Source organism: Mobula hypostoma, chromosome 7, assembly GCF_963921235.1.
Source record: "Mobula hypostoma chromosome 7, sMobHyp1.1, whole genome shotgun sequence".
Lineage (NCBI taxonomy): Eukaryota > Metazoa > Chordata > Chondrichthyes > Myliobatiformes > Myliobatidae > Mobula > Mobula hypostoma.
Window position 1 is genome coordinate 173,523,742 of NC_086103.1, and position 14,753 is coordinate 173,538,494.

The 14,753-nt window shown below is 44.6% G+C and overlaps 1 protein-coding gene across 2 annotated transcripts in view; it reads left to right on the top strand.

The window, feature by feature from the left end:
• Window positions 1-4,378: 4,378 nt before the first annotated feature.
• LOC134349094 (CD99 antigen-like protein 2) overlaps window positions 4,379-14,753 on the top strand; it is an 81,707-nt gene continuing 71,332 nt past the window's right edge. For both annotated transcript variants that reach the window (XM_063052963.1, XM_063052964.1), the window contains exon 1: window positions 4,379-4,643. In XM_063052963.1, coding sequence (XP_062909033.1) covers window positions 4,583-4,643 — 61 coding nt within the window. In that variant the 5' untranslated portion in view covers window positions 4,379-4,582. The remainder of the gene's footprint in view (window positions 4,644-14,753) is intronic.

The following is a 14,753-nucleotide window of genomic DNA, read 5'->3' on the forward strand; positions in this document are numbered from 1 at the left end:
CTAACTGAAGAAGAGATAGTAAGAGATTTGAAAGTGGGAGGGGGAGACCCGAAATGATAGGAGAAGACAAGAGGGGGAGGGATGAAGCCAAGAGCTGGAAAGTTGATCGGCTGAAGAAGGGGGAGTATCATGGGACGGAAGGCCTTGGAAGAAAGAAAGTGGGAAGAGAGCACCAGACAAAGATGGAGAACAGGCAAGGCTCAAGGACAGTTCTTACTCCGCTGTTATCGGACTCTTGAATGGACTTCTATTATGGTAAAATGGCGGAGCAGACTCGATGGGCCAATGGCCTACTTCTGCTCCTTTGTCTTATGGTCTTATGGAGTTATTGTGAGGGAAAGAGAGAGAAAAAATAATTAATTAATTAATTAGGGGTGGGGTAAGAAGGGGAGGAGGGGTGTTAACAGAAGTTAGAGAAATTAATGTTCGTGCCATCAGGTTGGAGGCCTTACGTTATTGCTTTAGCATAAGCTGCCATGTGTCTGTTCATGAGAGACTTACAAGAGAGTTGTGGATACAGCTCAGCACATAACAGAAACTAACCTCCCCTCCATGGACTCTGTCTACACTTCTCACTGCCTCAGTGAAGCAGCCAGCATAATCAAAGATCCCACCCACCCTGGACATCCCCTCTTCTCGCCTCTCCCGTTGGACAGAAGATACAAAAGCCTGAAAGCACCGACCAACGGGCTCAACAGCAGTTCTTAATCCGCTGTTATCAGACTCTTGAATGGACTTCTTTTATGATAGTACGCGTTCTTGACCTCACAGTCTGCCTCATTATGATCTTGCACTTTATTGTTTATCTCCACTGCACTATTTTCTGTCAATTCTACACTTCATTCAGCACTGTTATTTTGTATTGTGTTCTATCCCAATGCACTGTGTAATGATTTCACCTGTATGAACAGTATGCAAGACAGGCATGAAAATACCATGTCTTGGTACATGTGACAAGAATAAGCCAATTCCAATACCAACACCATCTGCCTTAGTAAATCACAAAGAATAATTGGGACACAATTAGAGTCAAGGGCCAATACTGAGCAAGCAGCCGTGGAAAAGTTGATGTAATGGTCTAGTATTTGAAATGGTGTATGTGACAAACAGCATCTGTGTTGTGGTGTATCATGGTTATTGGGGATTTGCTCTTTGAAAGAAAGCTACAGCATTATACAGTTATACTGAACTAAAATAGGCCCTTTGGCCCAACTCGTCCAAGGTGCCTTCCCGAGCCAGTCTCAAAACTTTCCTCCCCTTGTTCCAAGTTCAAAGTTCAAAGTAGATTTATCTGCAAAGCACAAATATGTTATCACTTTGGAAGTAAGAATGGAAGATTATTAGATTATTATCTAAATGGTAAAAGATTGTGGCATGCTGCTATGCAGAGGGACTTGGGAGTGCTTGCACGTGGATCACAAAAGGTTAGTTTGCAGGTGCAGCAGGCTATCAAGAAGGCAAATGGAACATTGGCCTTCATTGCTAGAGATATTGAATTTAAGGACAGGGAGGTTATGCTGCAAATGTACAGGGTACCAGCGAGGCTGTACCTGGGGTACTGTGTGCGGTTCTGATCTCCTTACTTGAGGGAGAATATACTGGCTTTGGAGGTGGTGCAGAGGAGATTCACCAGGTTGATTCCAGAGATGAGGGGGTTAGGTTATGAGGAGAGTTTGAGTAGCCTGGGACTGCACTCGCTGGAATACAGAAGAATGAGAGGAGATCTTAGAGAAACATATAAAATTATGAAAGGGGTAGATAAGATAGAGGCAGGAAAGTTGCTTCCACTGGTAGGTGAGACCAAAGCTAGGGGGCATAGCCTCAAGATTTGGGGGAGAAGATTTAGGATGGAGCTGAAGAGGAACTGGTTTTCCCAGAGAGTGGTGAATCTGTGGAATTCTCCAATGAAGCAGTGGAGGCTACCTCAGCAAGTATATTTAAGACAAAGTTGGATAGATTTTTGCATAGTAGGAGAATTAAGGGTTATGGGGAAAAGGCAGGTAGGTGGAGGTGCAGGTATCTGGTCCGTGGCCAGATCAGCCATGATCTTATTGAGAGGCGGGGCAGGCTCAACGGGCCAGATGACATATTTCTGCTCCTATTTCTTATGTTATTATATACTATGCTGAAAATCACTGTACTACAGGAATTTACACAGGAAAAATAAATACACTAGATTTATGAAAAACTACATATATACAGACAAAGATTGGTCACTGAACTGTTTACTGTTTACCTGTACTGTGCTGTACATCCATTCTGAATTATATTATATTAATTTATTTGTGGTAATACTTTTGTTTTATGTACAGTGTGTGATATGTTTTATGGGTGCACTGTGGTCCAAAGGGGGAACATTGTTTTGTTTGGCTATATACTGTACGTACAGTCAGATGACAATAAATTTGAACTTGAACTCGAGACCAACAAACAACCAATGTGCAAAAGGAAAAAAGCTTTGCAAATAAAAAATTATGCTGGAAATGAAGTATAAAAAGTCCTTGAAAGTGAGCCTGTAGGTCACAGAATCATTTGGAGTAGTGGTGGTTGAAGTTGTAATTGTACCCACCTCTAACACCTACTCTGATAGCTTATTCCATTTATCTACCACTCACTACTCCCAGCTTAAAGAAGGCAAACGTAAAAGAGGCGGACAACAGAAGAGATTCAAAGATGTCTTAAAAGCCAACATGAAGAAATGCAACATCGACATCAACAATTGGGAAACTAATGCCAAGAACAGGAAACTCTGGCAAGCCGTCATCCGAGAAGGAACAGCAACTTTCGAAGCCAACAGATGTGCAGAATTAGAAGAAAAGAGAAGAAAATTGAAAGAGAGACTGCAACAACCATAGCCCGATCTGCCATCTGGAACTACCTGTCCAGAATATGGAAGAACTTTCAAAGCCAAGATTGGACTCATAAACACGAGGAATTCTGCAGATGCTGGAAATTCAAGCAACACACATCAAAGTTGCTGGTGAACGCAGCAGGCCAGGCAGCATCTCTAGGAGGAGGTACCAAACCTCTTCCTAGAGATGCTGCCTGGCCTGCTGATTGGACTCATAAGCCACTTGAGAGCCCATAAGTAGATCAACAGAACGGAGACCATCATCTTCAACCTCGAGGGATAGCCACGACGACTCTCTGTATGAAAATGGGTTTAATAGCTAGGGAGTGTCTGCTTCTGCCTTCCCGTCCATAGATGCTGCCTGACATGTTGAGCTCCTCCAGCATTTTGTGTATATTGCAAAAGACCTCCAATGTCTCATTTTGCCTTTCCAGTGGTTAATTTGTAGTATTAAGCCTAATGATGGATTTTAGACAATCATTGCTGTTACAACGCAAAAGTGGAACGTGCAGTAAGGTGAGAAGTCACAACCTTCTCTTAGGTAAAATATACTGACTTGTGTGAGGAGTTTAAGGGTTACAGGGCCAAGTATAAGCCCTCCCCACCATTGAATACACTTACAAGAAAGCAGCATCCATCATCAAAGTCTCTCCCATCCAGGCCATGCCTTCTTTTCGCTACTACTATTGGGCAGGAGGTTCAGAGCCCTCAGGACTCTCACCACCAGGTTCAGGAACAGTTATTACCCTACAACCATTAGGCTTCTGAAACAGCATGGATAACTTCACTCACTACTACTTTTGAACTGATCCTCTCTGACTCACTTTCAAGGACTTTTTATGACTCACCTCCTCAGTAATATATATATTTTTTAATTTCCACAGTTGTCTTTTTGTGCACATTGGTTGGTTGTTAGTCTTTATGAGTCCTGATGAAGGGTATCGGATTTTAACAAAAACGGTATATTCCGTTCATGGACACTGCCTGACTTGAGTTCCTCCAGTATTTTGTGTGTATTGCAAAAGATTTCCAGCATCTGCAGAATCCAGTGTTTTTACCTGTTTATGTACATCTTTTCCCTCACAAATTTTACTGTATTTTTCTCCGTAAATGCCTTCAAGAAAATGAATTTCAAGGAAGTATATGGTAACATTACTATATTTTAATTATAAATTTACCTTGAATTTGATGGGCAGATGGAGTGAATTGCATGATTGAACAAGCTGTGTGGTATCTATACTGTACTTTGGTTTCATCAGATGGGGATTTCGATCACTTGCCGATGCAGTTTGCTCCTTGGGTCCGCGTCCCACTTTCAAGCATCTTCTCAGCAAAGAGCCAGGCAGAAGAAACGAATCCACAGCAAACAGGGTGGGACTTGGTTGTTAGCGGGCGGAGGAGAAGGCGGCAGAGACCCCGCCTCCATGCCACCCTGCCCCCGCATGCTAACATAGAGATGGAGATTGTTATTGGACAGCTGCGCTGTCAGTCACATCGATCAGCACAGGCTAGTGACTCACTCTCGGGCGGAACCTCCTCTCAGTTGGAGGCACGCAACAAGTTGCTCTATTAATAGTTGTTTTTTACGCAGAAAGTGTGAGAGATTTTTGTGCCCAGTTAATCCGTGATAAAAGTGTCGCAGTTTAGCGCCTTTTACTGAGGAAAGTAGTTTAAAAGCTGCTGATTCGAAAGAGCAAAAACTTACCCTGTTAGACCAAACTTCGGGAAACTATGTTGCGCTTAAGAAGCATCCTATTCATCGGACTGGCGTTTGTCTTTGCGAAGATCGAAGGTAAGGTTTTCCTCATGAGTTGTGCGTCTAGAAAGTATTTTCTTTGAGCGTTAATACTTCGGAAGGATCTCCCTCTGAACTGCAGACGACGTTGCTGCAGGCTTCCCAATTCCTCCTCGCGAATGCCTGTCCCATGTTGGGTCTGATATGTAAAATTTGGGGTTTAGCCTCCCGCGAGATACGCAGAGTTTTAATATTACTCGAAATATAACTGTGGGCGTTGGTGAGATACTTATGCAACAAATTCTCGTCCCCAAGAGTTAATCAGTCTCCGTGTTGGTTCTTCTGGATATCTCGGCAGAGTGTTTATTGTTGGTGAATGTGCTTTTTTTTAAAATAAGACATTGGCTTTGCTCAATAGCTTTTGAAGGGTTGTAATCTGGTGTGAAGAAATGCATCGAACTGTAGGGTTTCATGCATACCCCCCTTACCGCGCCCTCATTTCTCTATTACATCTCACAGATTTCATGAAATACAACAGTAAATCGAGATAAAGCTTGAGGAACTCAGGTCAGGCAGCGTCTGTGGAAGTAAATAAACAGTCCACTTTTCGGACCGAGACCCTTCTTCTGGACTGGAAAGGAAAGGGAAAAAAGGCAGAATACGAATTTTTTTTGGGGGGGGAGGGGAAGGAGAAGGAGGACAAGCAGGCCGGTGTTAATGAAGCTAGGTGGGTGGGGGAGGAGGATGAAGAAAGAAACTGGAGGGGGGGGGGTGATTGGTGGAAAAGGTAAAGGGCTGGAAAAAAAGGAATCAGCGAGGGTGGATCATGGGAGAAAGGGAAGGAGGAGGGGTACCAGAGGGAGGTGAGAGGCAGGTGAGGAGAAGAGGTAAGAGACCAGAGTGGGGAAATAAAGAAGAGGAAAGGGGGAGGGGAAAATGTTGGAGAGATGATGTTCATGCCATTAGGTTGGAGACTACTAAAACGGAGTATGAGGTGTTGCTCCTCCAACCCGAGAGTGGCCTCTTCAAGGCAGAGGAGAAGGCCGATGACTGACTTGCTGGAACAGGATTGGGGATAGCAATTGAAATGGTTGGCCACTGGGAAATTCTGCTTTTATGGATGGAGCTGAGGTGCTTGACTGCTTTGATAGTATTGAATAGACTGTAAACATGCACATAAATAAAAGATCTTGAATGATACCCTAACAAAGTGTGGCATTGTGGTACAAAATGAGGCCATTTTGCTGATCCAGCTCATGTTTGGTCATATTCCATTGTATTTGCTGTAAGTACAGTTTTTACCCCCTCTAGGACAGGGGTTCCCAGGGGTTAATGGTAGGGGTCCTTGGCATTAAAAAAGGTTGGGAACACCTGCTCTATGGTATCTGCAACCCTGATTGACTCCCATCCTCTATCCCTACCCTTGCTGGTAATCAGTTTAGGTCACTAATCTCACCCTTTTTAAAACACTCATTCCCCCTACGGTGTGTTTTGGCCGTTACTTAAAATCTATTTTTCACCCCCTGTCTTTGAACCAGTGTTTGGGACTGTGACCCTATTTTAACTCCCTGGCCCTACGTCTAAGAGTCCTGGTTAAGGACTGGAGGTCGGGGACCTGGAGGCAGCCTGTCTTGCTGTTGGAGGACTGTTCGTGTGTGCGTGTGAGGGTGGGAAGCAGCTTGTTTTCCTGTTGCTTGGATGGTGGGGGGGGGGAATCTCATTGAAACCATTCAAATGTTGAAAGGCCTAGACAGAGTAGATGTGCAAAGGATGTTTCCCATGGTGAGAGAGTCTAGGATAAGAGGGCACATCCTCAGGATAGAGGGGCGCCTTTTCAAAACAGAGATGCGGAGAAATTTCTTTAGCTAGAGGGTGGTGAATTTGCTGCTGGATGCAGCTGCAGAGGCCAGGTCGTTGGGTGTATTTAAGGCAGGGACTGATAGGTTCATGATTGGACATGGCATCAAAGGTTACAGAGAGAAGGATGGGAACTTGGGGTTGAGGAGGAGGGGAAATAAAAGATCAGCCATGATTGAAAGGCTGAGCAGTCTTGATGGACCAGATGGCCTAATTCTGCTCCTATGTCTTACGGTCTTATGATTGGTCTGCTGAAGCCGGCAGGCATGCTTGGAGGGTCAGACACCCTGTGCCAATAGGCTGGTCCTGGACTTATTTCATAATTTACTGGCATAATTTACATATTACTATTTAACTATTTATGGTTCTATTACTATTTATTATTTATGGTGCAACTGTAACGAAAACCAATTTCCCCCGGGATCAATAAAGTATGACTATGACTATGCTAAGTTGCCACTGGAATGTGTGGCAACACCTATGGGCTTTGCCCAACACCCTTGGGTTGTGTTGGTTGTTAATGCAAATGACACATTTCACTATACATGTGATAACTAAATAAGTTTGAGTCATTTTACTCCTCTTGGAGTATTCTGTGCAATTTTGATCACCCTGTTATAGGAAAAAATGTCTCTAAATTAGAAAGAGTGCAGGAATGATTTACCAGCATACTACCTGGAGTTGGGGATTGGGGGATGTGACTAACAAGGAGAAGTTGCATAGACCAGGACTTTATTAGCTGGTATGTAGGAGCTTGAAGGGTGACCTGGTACAGGTATGAAAACATTTTTTTTCACCGCAAGTATAGTAGGTGCCAAAATCAAGAGGGCATAAGTGTAATATTGGAGGTGAGCTTTATAAGGGACATGGGATAAGTGGGTCTTGGGTAAACCTCAATTTCTCCATCAACTATCCTATTTACCGTAACCCATGTTAACCCATTGCTGTGGTGGGGCGGGATGCACCACACTGGCATAACTGGTCGTATGATGCTATTACTACACAGCGTGCCGGTGTTCATTTCCGGTGCCATCTGTGTAGAGTTTGCCCGTTCTCCCTGTGACCACGTGGGCTTCCTCTGCTTCCTCTCACAGTGCAAAGATGTTCTGGTTAGTAGGATAATTGGTCACTGTAGATTAAGTGGGTGACAAACAAGAGAAAATCTGCAGATGCTGGAATTCCAAGCAACGCACACAAAATGCTGGAGGAACTCAGCAAGCCGGGGAGCATCTACAGAAAAGAGTACAGTCGACGTTTCTGGCCGAGACCCTTCAGCAGGAAATTAAGTAGGTGGGTTGCTGGGTAGTATGGCTTGTTGGGCCCGAAGGGCGTATTCCACGTGGTATCTCTGAATGTAAAAAAGATAAAAGTTATGCCTTGAACAATCTTAGTGTTCTAACTTGGACACTTCTGTGACAGTGAATTCCAAAGAGTCATTTATTTATTGAGGTGCAGCATGGAAGAGGCCTTTCTGGGCCCCTCAAGCTGCACTGCCCAGCACTCCCCCAACTTAACCGTCGCCTAATCACGGGACAATTTACAATGAGCATTAACCTATCCAACCAGTATGACTTTGGACTGTGGGAGGAGACAGGAGCACTTGGAGGAAACCCACGCAGTCACGGGGAGAACATGCAAACTCCTTACAGACAGCAGTGGGAATTGAGCCCTGGCTGCTGGTACTGTGAAGCATTATATAATCACTAAGCTAATGTGGTGCCCTAGGGGATAATCGGAGGGGGAAAAATGCTTGTATTCCCCACCTGCCACTGAAATTGTGCCCTCTAGTTCCAGATCCTGCAGTGATGGCCGAGAATTTGACACCATTTTGAATGTTCCCCATTCTCTCTAAGCAACACATACAGACCACCCACCTCTTCCGGAAGTTCCAGGAGTCTCCCGCAAATTGATGGTGCTACCTCCCTGAAATTAGTTTTTGCAGGGTGGGATGTCTGCACATACAAAATGCTGGAGGGACTCTCAAATGCTGGGGCAGTATGCTGGTGTAGTGCTAGCAGCCCGGGTTCAATGCCTGCCATTGTCTGTGAGGAGTTTGTACCTTCTCCGTGTGACTGTGCGGATTTCCTCCGGGGGCTCTGGTTTCCTCCCACATCCGGGTTGATAGGTTAATTAGCCACATGGATGCATACATTTGGGCTGAGTGAGCTCATTGGGCCAGAGGGGCCTGTTACCGTGCTGTATCTCTAAATAAAAATAATAAACAAACTCAGCAAGACAAGCAGCATCTGTCGAGGGGACTAAACAGTTGACATTTTTAACTTTGTTCTAACTGCAGAGGGTGTATCCCGACCCTGACCAGCATGTGACTAATTGACCTTCCCTTACACACCATAAACTTGGCTATGTAGTAGTTGGCAAATTTGAATGGAGTTTTGTGACTGAATTTCAGAGTTCATTAGGAGTTGGCAAGTTTGTTGAGTCTGCAGTTACCTGTGTCTGGAATGCCAGTTTACATTGTGGTTATGTTACTGCAGGAGTAATCCAGAGATGATTTTCTTCAAATTCAACTGCAAAAGTTAAATGACTTTAAAATGGAAATAAATGTGCTTCTTCAACTGACGATCGCTGATCTGCAACCATTTATTTAATCACTTTTCTACATGGGGAAAGAAAACAACCTCTTTTTACTTGTCATTTCCTAGAAAAACAAGACTTATTTGCCAAGGTCAGTTTCTTTCCACGTCCCTTGAATGTGTTAAACCCTCTGAAATGCTTGTCTGTCTTCCCCAAGCCTATGTGTGTGTGTGTGTTTCTCATGTCTGGTCTTTTGATACAAACTCTGTACCAAAAGAATTCTCATGAGAGTCACTAAAGAGGCACAACATGATGGGAGCAAAGATATAGAACATGTGGAACATCACAGCATAGTACAGGCTCTTCAGCCCACAAAATTGTGCTAACCTTTTAACGTACTGTATAGTACTATGTGTAACGCTCGTATCTGTCTAGGAGAAACCCCGTCCGCAGCCCAACCTTGTCTCCCGGTTACGTTGGTTGCTGTGCAAATGCCACCTGACTCAGCTTCAAACATCAATCATCAGCCAGCACACAATGTACGTTTTACAAATTGCACTTTATAAATCTTACTAGGACTATGAGACTAATAGAGGTACAATACAAAAGGGCATGAAAAAGGCGCCAGACTTATCAAAGTTCAATTTCTTCATGCACACAGTTGGAGCTCGGGGTCTTCTTTCTTCCCCCTGCAATCCACTCTGACCCCCTCGACTCGCAGCTCGGGACCACCCGGTGATCGACCAGAGAACTCCCAGCACGTCCGTCATCCTCCCGGTCTCTCCTCCAACTCCCCGCCAAAACCCCCGTTTCCCAGCCCTATGACACAGCATATCACCCCAAGAAAGAATAACATGGACACCCATTGGTTAATTTGCTCTATTATCAAATAATGTAACCCAAACAAACTGCTAGCTAGAGAACTTCCTCAGCATTTAACATAACAAAGAAGCCATTTTGATTAATATACGCAGTAACATACAAGAAGAAACCCCTTATATATGTAAAGGTCTTTGGCACATGCATATAGCTAGGCACTGTGCTGTAGTAATTTTATGTATTGCACTGTTCTGCTGCAAAAACAAGATAAGTTTCGTGACACATATGAGTGCTGATAAACCTGATTCTGATAACTCCTGCCTCAGCAAGGACCTGAACCCACTGCAATTTGCCTATTGCCACAATAGGTCAATGGCAGATGCAATCTCAATGGCTCTTCACACAGCCTCAGACCACCTGGACAGTACAAATACCTATGTCAGGATGCTGTTCATCAACTATAGCTAGACTAGTGGAGTGGTGTCAGAACAACAACTTTGCACTCAATGTCAGTAAGACGAAAGAGCTGATTGTGGACTTCAGGAAGGGTAAGAAGAAGGAACACATACCAATCCTCACAGAGGGATCAGAAGTGAAGAGAGTGAGCAGTTTCAAGTTCCTGGGTGTTAAGATCTCCGAGGACCTAACCTGGTCCCAACATATCAATGTAGTTATAGAGAAGGCAAGACAGCATCTATACTTCAGTAGGAGTTTGAAGAGATTTGGCATATTAACAAATACACTCAAAAATTTACACAGATATATCATGGAGAGCATTCTGACAGGCTGCGTCACTGTCTGGTATGGTGGGTGCGGGGGGGGGGGGGCTACTGCATGGGACCGAAAGAAACTACAGAGGATTGTAAATTTAGTCAGCTCCATCTAGGGTACTAGTCTACAAAGTACCCAGGACATCTTCAAGGAGCGGTGTCTCAGAAAGGCAGTGTCCATTATTAAGGACCTCCAGCACCCAGGGCATGCCCTTTTCTCACTGTTACCATCAGGTAGGAGGTACAGAAGCCTGAAGGCACACACTCAGCGATTCAGGAACAGCTCCTTCCCCTCTGCCATCTGATTCCTAAATGGACATTGAATCCGTGAAAACTACCTCACTTTTTAAAATATATATTGTTTCTGCTTTTTGCATGATTTTTAATCTATTCATTATATGTATACTGTAATTGATTTACTTATTATTTTTTCTTCTTCTTCATCTATATTATGTATTGCATTGAACTGCTGCTGCTAAGTTAACAAATTTCATGACACATGCCAGTCTTAATAAACCTGATTCTGAAATAGTAATAAATAACGAGAGCATGAAATAAGATAGAGACCTTAAGGTGAGAGCAGAAACCGAATGAGTGTAGTTATCCCCATTTGTTCAAGAGCCTGTTGGTTGAGGGTTAGTAACTTTTCCTAAACCTGATTGTGTGAGTCCTGAAGCACCTGTACCTTCCACCTGATGGCAGCAGCGAGGAAAGAGCAAGGCCATAGCAAGGTCTGCGTGGTGAGGATTGGATGCTGCTTTTCTACGGCACGGAGATCTGCTCAATAGTTGGGTGTCTGTTGTGGACCAAGGGTGGGAAGGGGACAGCAGACATCCCACCTCTCCCGGAAATTCTGGCATTCTCCCGCATATTGATAATGGCTCCCTAATGCCCGCAAATTATATACAATATCCCAGAAATCGATTTTTTTTTGAGAGCGAGCGAGAAAGAGAGTGAGTGAGCAAGAGAGAGATCGCCAAGGCAGAGTGTTCCAAAAAAAGAAAATATAAAACGTACGTCACCCCAGTCTATAATAAAGTGTACCCCTGCCTAATAGGGGTCAAAAATAATGACAGTGTTGCTCACTGCACTGTTTGCAACAGTGACTTTTCTATTGCCCATGGTGCGTTAAGACTGTAAAAGACATGTTGAGTTGAGTTTAACAGGTGTCATTCGTTCATTAGCATAGCTAAAGTTATTTAAACTAGCTGGTTAGTTGCTGAGGAGCTACTCTATTGCAGACCTCTCCTGGAAGTTCCGGGAGTCTCCCGCAAACTGATGGTGCTACCTCCCTGAAATGAGTTTTTGCAGGGTGGGATGTCTGGGACAGTGAGAGGGAAATCATGGTTGGGAAAAGTGGAAGGGAGAGGGGAGGGAGCAGGAAGTGCCAGAGTGACATTCTGTAATGATCAATAAACCAATTGTTTCAAATCAAGTGACCTTGCCTGGTGTCTCAGGGCTAGGTTCGTCTACACCCAACCCACCATCCCTAGGATGACTACTCTGCCACCTGTCCCACACCCTCCACCTGCATCATTCCCAACGTCCTTTGCTACTGCCAGATTAACAAATCCGCTGTCTGCTCCACATTGGCAAGTACAGTCCTGTGCTAGTTACCCTTGCTATATAGATGTGCCTAAGACTTTTGCACAGTACTCCACTCTAAGGTCAATCTAATCCTTCCATCCTACATAGCACTCCATCTTTCCATTATCATATGTTTATCTATGAATTTCTTAAGCGCCCCTAATATACCTACCTCGACCACCACCCCTGTTCTATGCACCCACCATTCTCTGTTTAAAAAGAAACTTGCCTCTGACATCACCACCCCCCCGTCCCCCATACTTCCCTCATCACCTTAAAAGTTTGCCTCGTATAAGCCATTTCCACCCTGAGAAATTGTCTCTGGCTGTCCACTCAATCTATGGCTCTTAACACCCTGTACACCTTCATCAAGTCAACTCTCATCCTCCTTCCCTCCAAAGGCAAAAGCTGTAGCTCGTTCAACCTTTCCTCCTAAGACATGCCCTCTAGTCCAGGCATCCTCTTGAGATCTTCCACACGCTCTTATAATGAGGCAAGCAGAACTAAATATAAAATACTCCCAGGTATGTTCTGTTTTATAGAGTCAATGCATTACTTCGTGGCTCATGAGCTCAATCCTTCAACTAAAGAATGACAATGCCTTAACAACCCTATTAATTACGGACAAAAATCTCTCCTCATCCTTTGTGATCTGCCTCCAAACTTTGTCTCATTGAAAATGCCATTCCCTTCCAATACCTCACACCCTCAACATTTTAGGACCAGCTTCTTCCCCTCTACCATCAGATTTCTTGACCATGACCTCACTATTTTGCTCTTTCACACTATTTATTTATCTTTTGTATATTTCTTGTTGTCATAGTTTTCATGTCTTGTACTATACTACTGTGCCAAACAACAAATGACCCAAAAAAGGATCTCCCTTCCACTGCCACTAACCTCATATTTCCTACACCCTGCACCTCCTGTTTCTACCTCCTACCCAAGATCCACGAACCTGCCTGTCCAGGTAGACTCATTGTTTCTGCTTGTTCCTGCCCCACTGAACTCACACCTTGACTCAGTTTTATCCCTCCTGGCTCAGTCCCTTCTACCCTACGTCCATGACACTTCACATGCTCTGGATCCACTCAATGATTTCAAGTTCCCTGGTCCTCATCTGAGTTTTCCTATGGATGTCCAGTCCCCCATCCACCACCAGAAAGGCCTCAAATCTCTCCGTTTCTTTCTGAACACTATCCCTAATCAGTTCCCCTCCACCACTCTTCTCTGCCTTTGATCTTGTCCTCGTCTCAATAATTTCTCATTTGGCTCCTGCCACTTCCTTCAAACAAAAAGTGTAGACATGGGTCTCGGCTATGCCTGCCTTTTTGTCGGCTATGTGGAACATTCTATGTTCCAAGCCTACAGTGGTGTCATTGCCCCACTTTTCCTACACTACATCAGTGATTGCATTTGTGCTGCTTCCTGCACCCATGCAGAGCTTGTCGACTTCATCAACTTTGCCTCCAACTTCCACCATGTGCTCAAATTTACCTGGTCCATTTCCAACACCTCCCTCCCCTTTTTCGATCTATCTCCCTGTCTCTGTAGACAGCTTATTCACTGATGTCTATTATAAACCCACTGACTCTTGCTGTTACCTGGATCCATTTTCCATCAGAAACGGTGTAAAAGAGGGCTGTGTTCTGGCTCCTACTCTGTTTGTACTATTCTTCGCTGCTGTTCTTCAGGATGCCACATCAGACCTGAAGTCAGGGGTCTTCCTACAAACGAGGGCTGATGGCAGGCTCCTCAACCTCATAAGATTGAGAGCAAAAACAAAAGTCAGGGACATTGTGGTGCATGAGCTACAGTCTGCTGATGACTGTGCACTGGTTGCCCACTCTCTCGAAGACTTACAGGAGATCACCAATCACTTTACCAGTGCAGCCAAAAGCTTCGGACTGACAATCAGCCTGAAAAAGACGGAAGTTTTGTACCAACCGGCTCCTGGCTCAAGCTACGAAGAACCAAGTGTCCTCATTGATGACACTCGTCTCAATGCTGTCAATAAGTTTTGCTACCTGGGAAGCATAATAACATCCTCAGCTTCTCTGGATGTAGAGATTGAGTCAAGAACCAGAAAAGCCTGCTTTGCCTTTGGTCAGCTGAAAGATCGAGTTTGGTCACAGAGCATCAGGTTGGCCACGAAGTGCAAGGTACACAAGGCTGTTGTCATATCAACCTTGTTATACAGATGTGAGATATGGTGCCCATGTCAGAGACACTTACGCCAGCTTGACCAACTACAGCAGTGTCACCTACGTTCTCTGATGAAGATCACCTGGCGAGACAAGGTCTCCAATACCGAGGTCCTCTCTCGAGCCAGAATACCAGCAGTTTCAACCTTGCTGATGTCAGCCCAACTGCACTGGGCAGGACATGTTGTCAGAATGCCTGACAGAAGACTGCCCAAGGACATCTTGTACGGCCAACTGTCCAGTGGTACCCGAAAATGAGGAGGCCAGTGACTACGGTACAGGAGAGCCTCAAGAAAGCTGACATTGCCCCATCAACATGGGAGGATCTGGCTCAAGATTGCTCACAGCGGAGGAACGCCATCAGAAAAGGTGTGGACGCTGCTGAGAACAAGCTC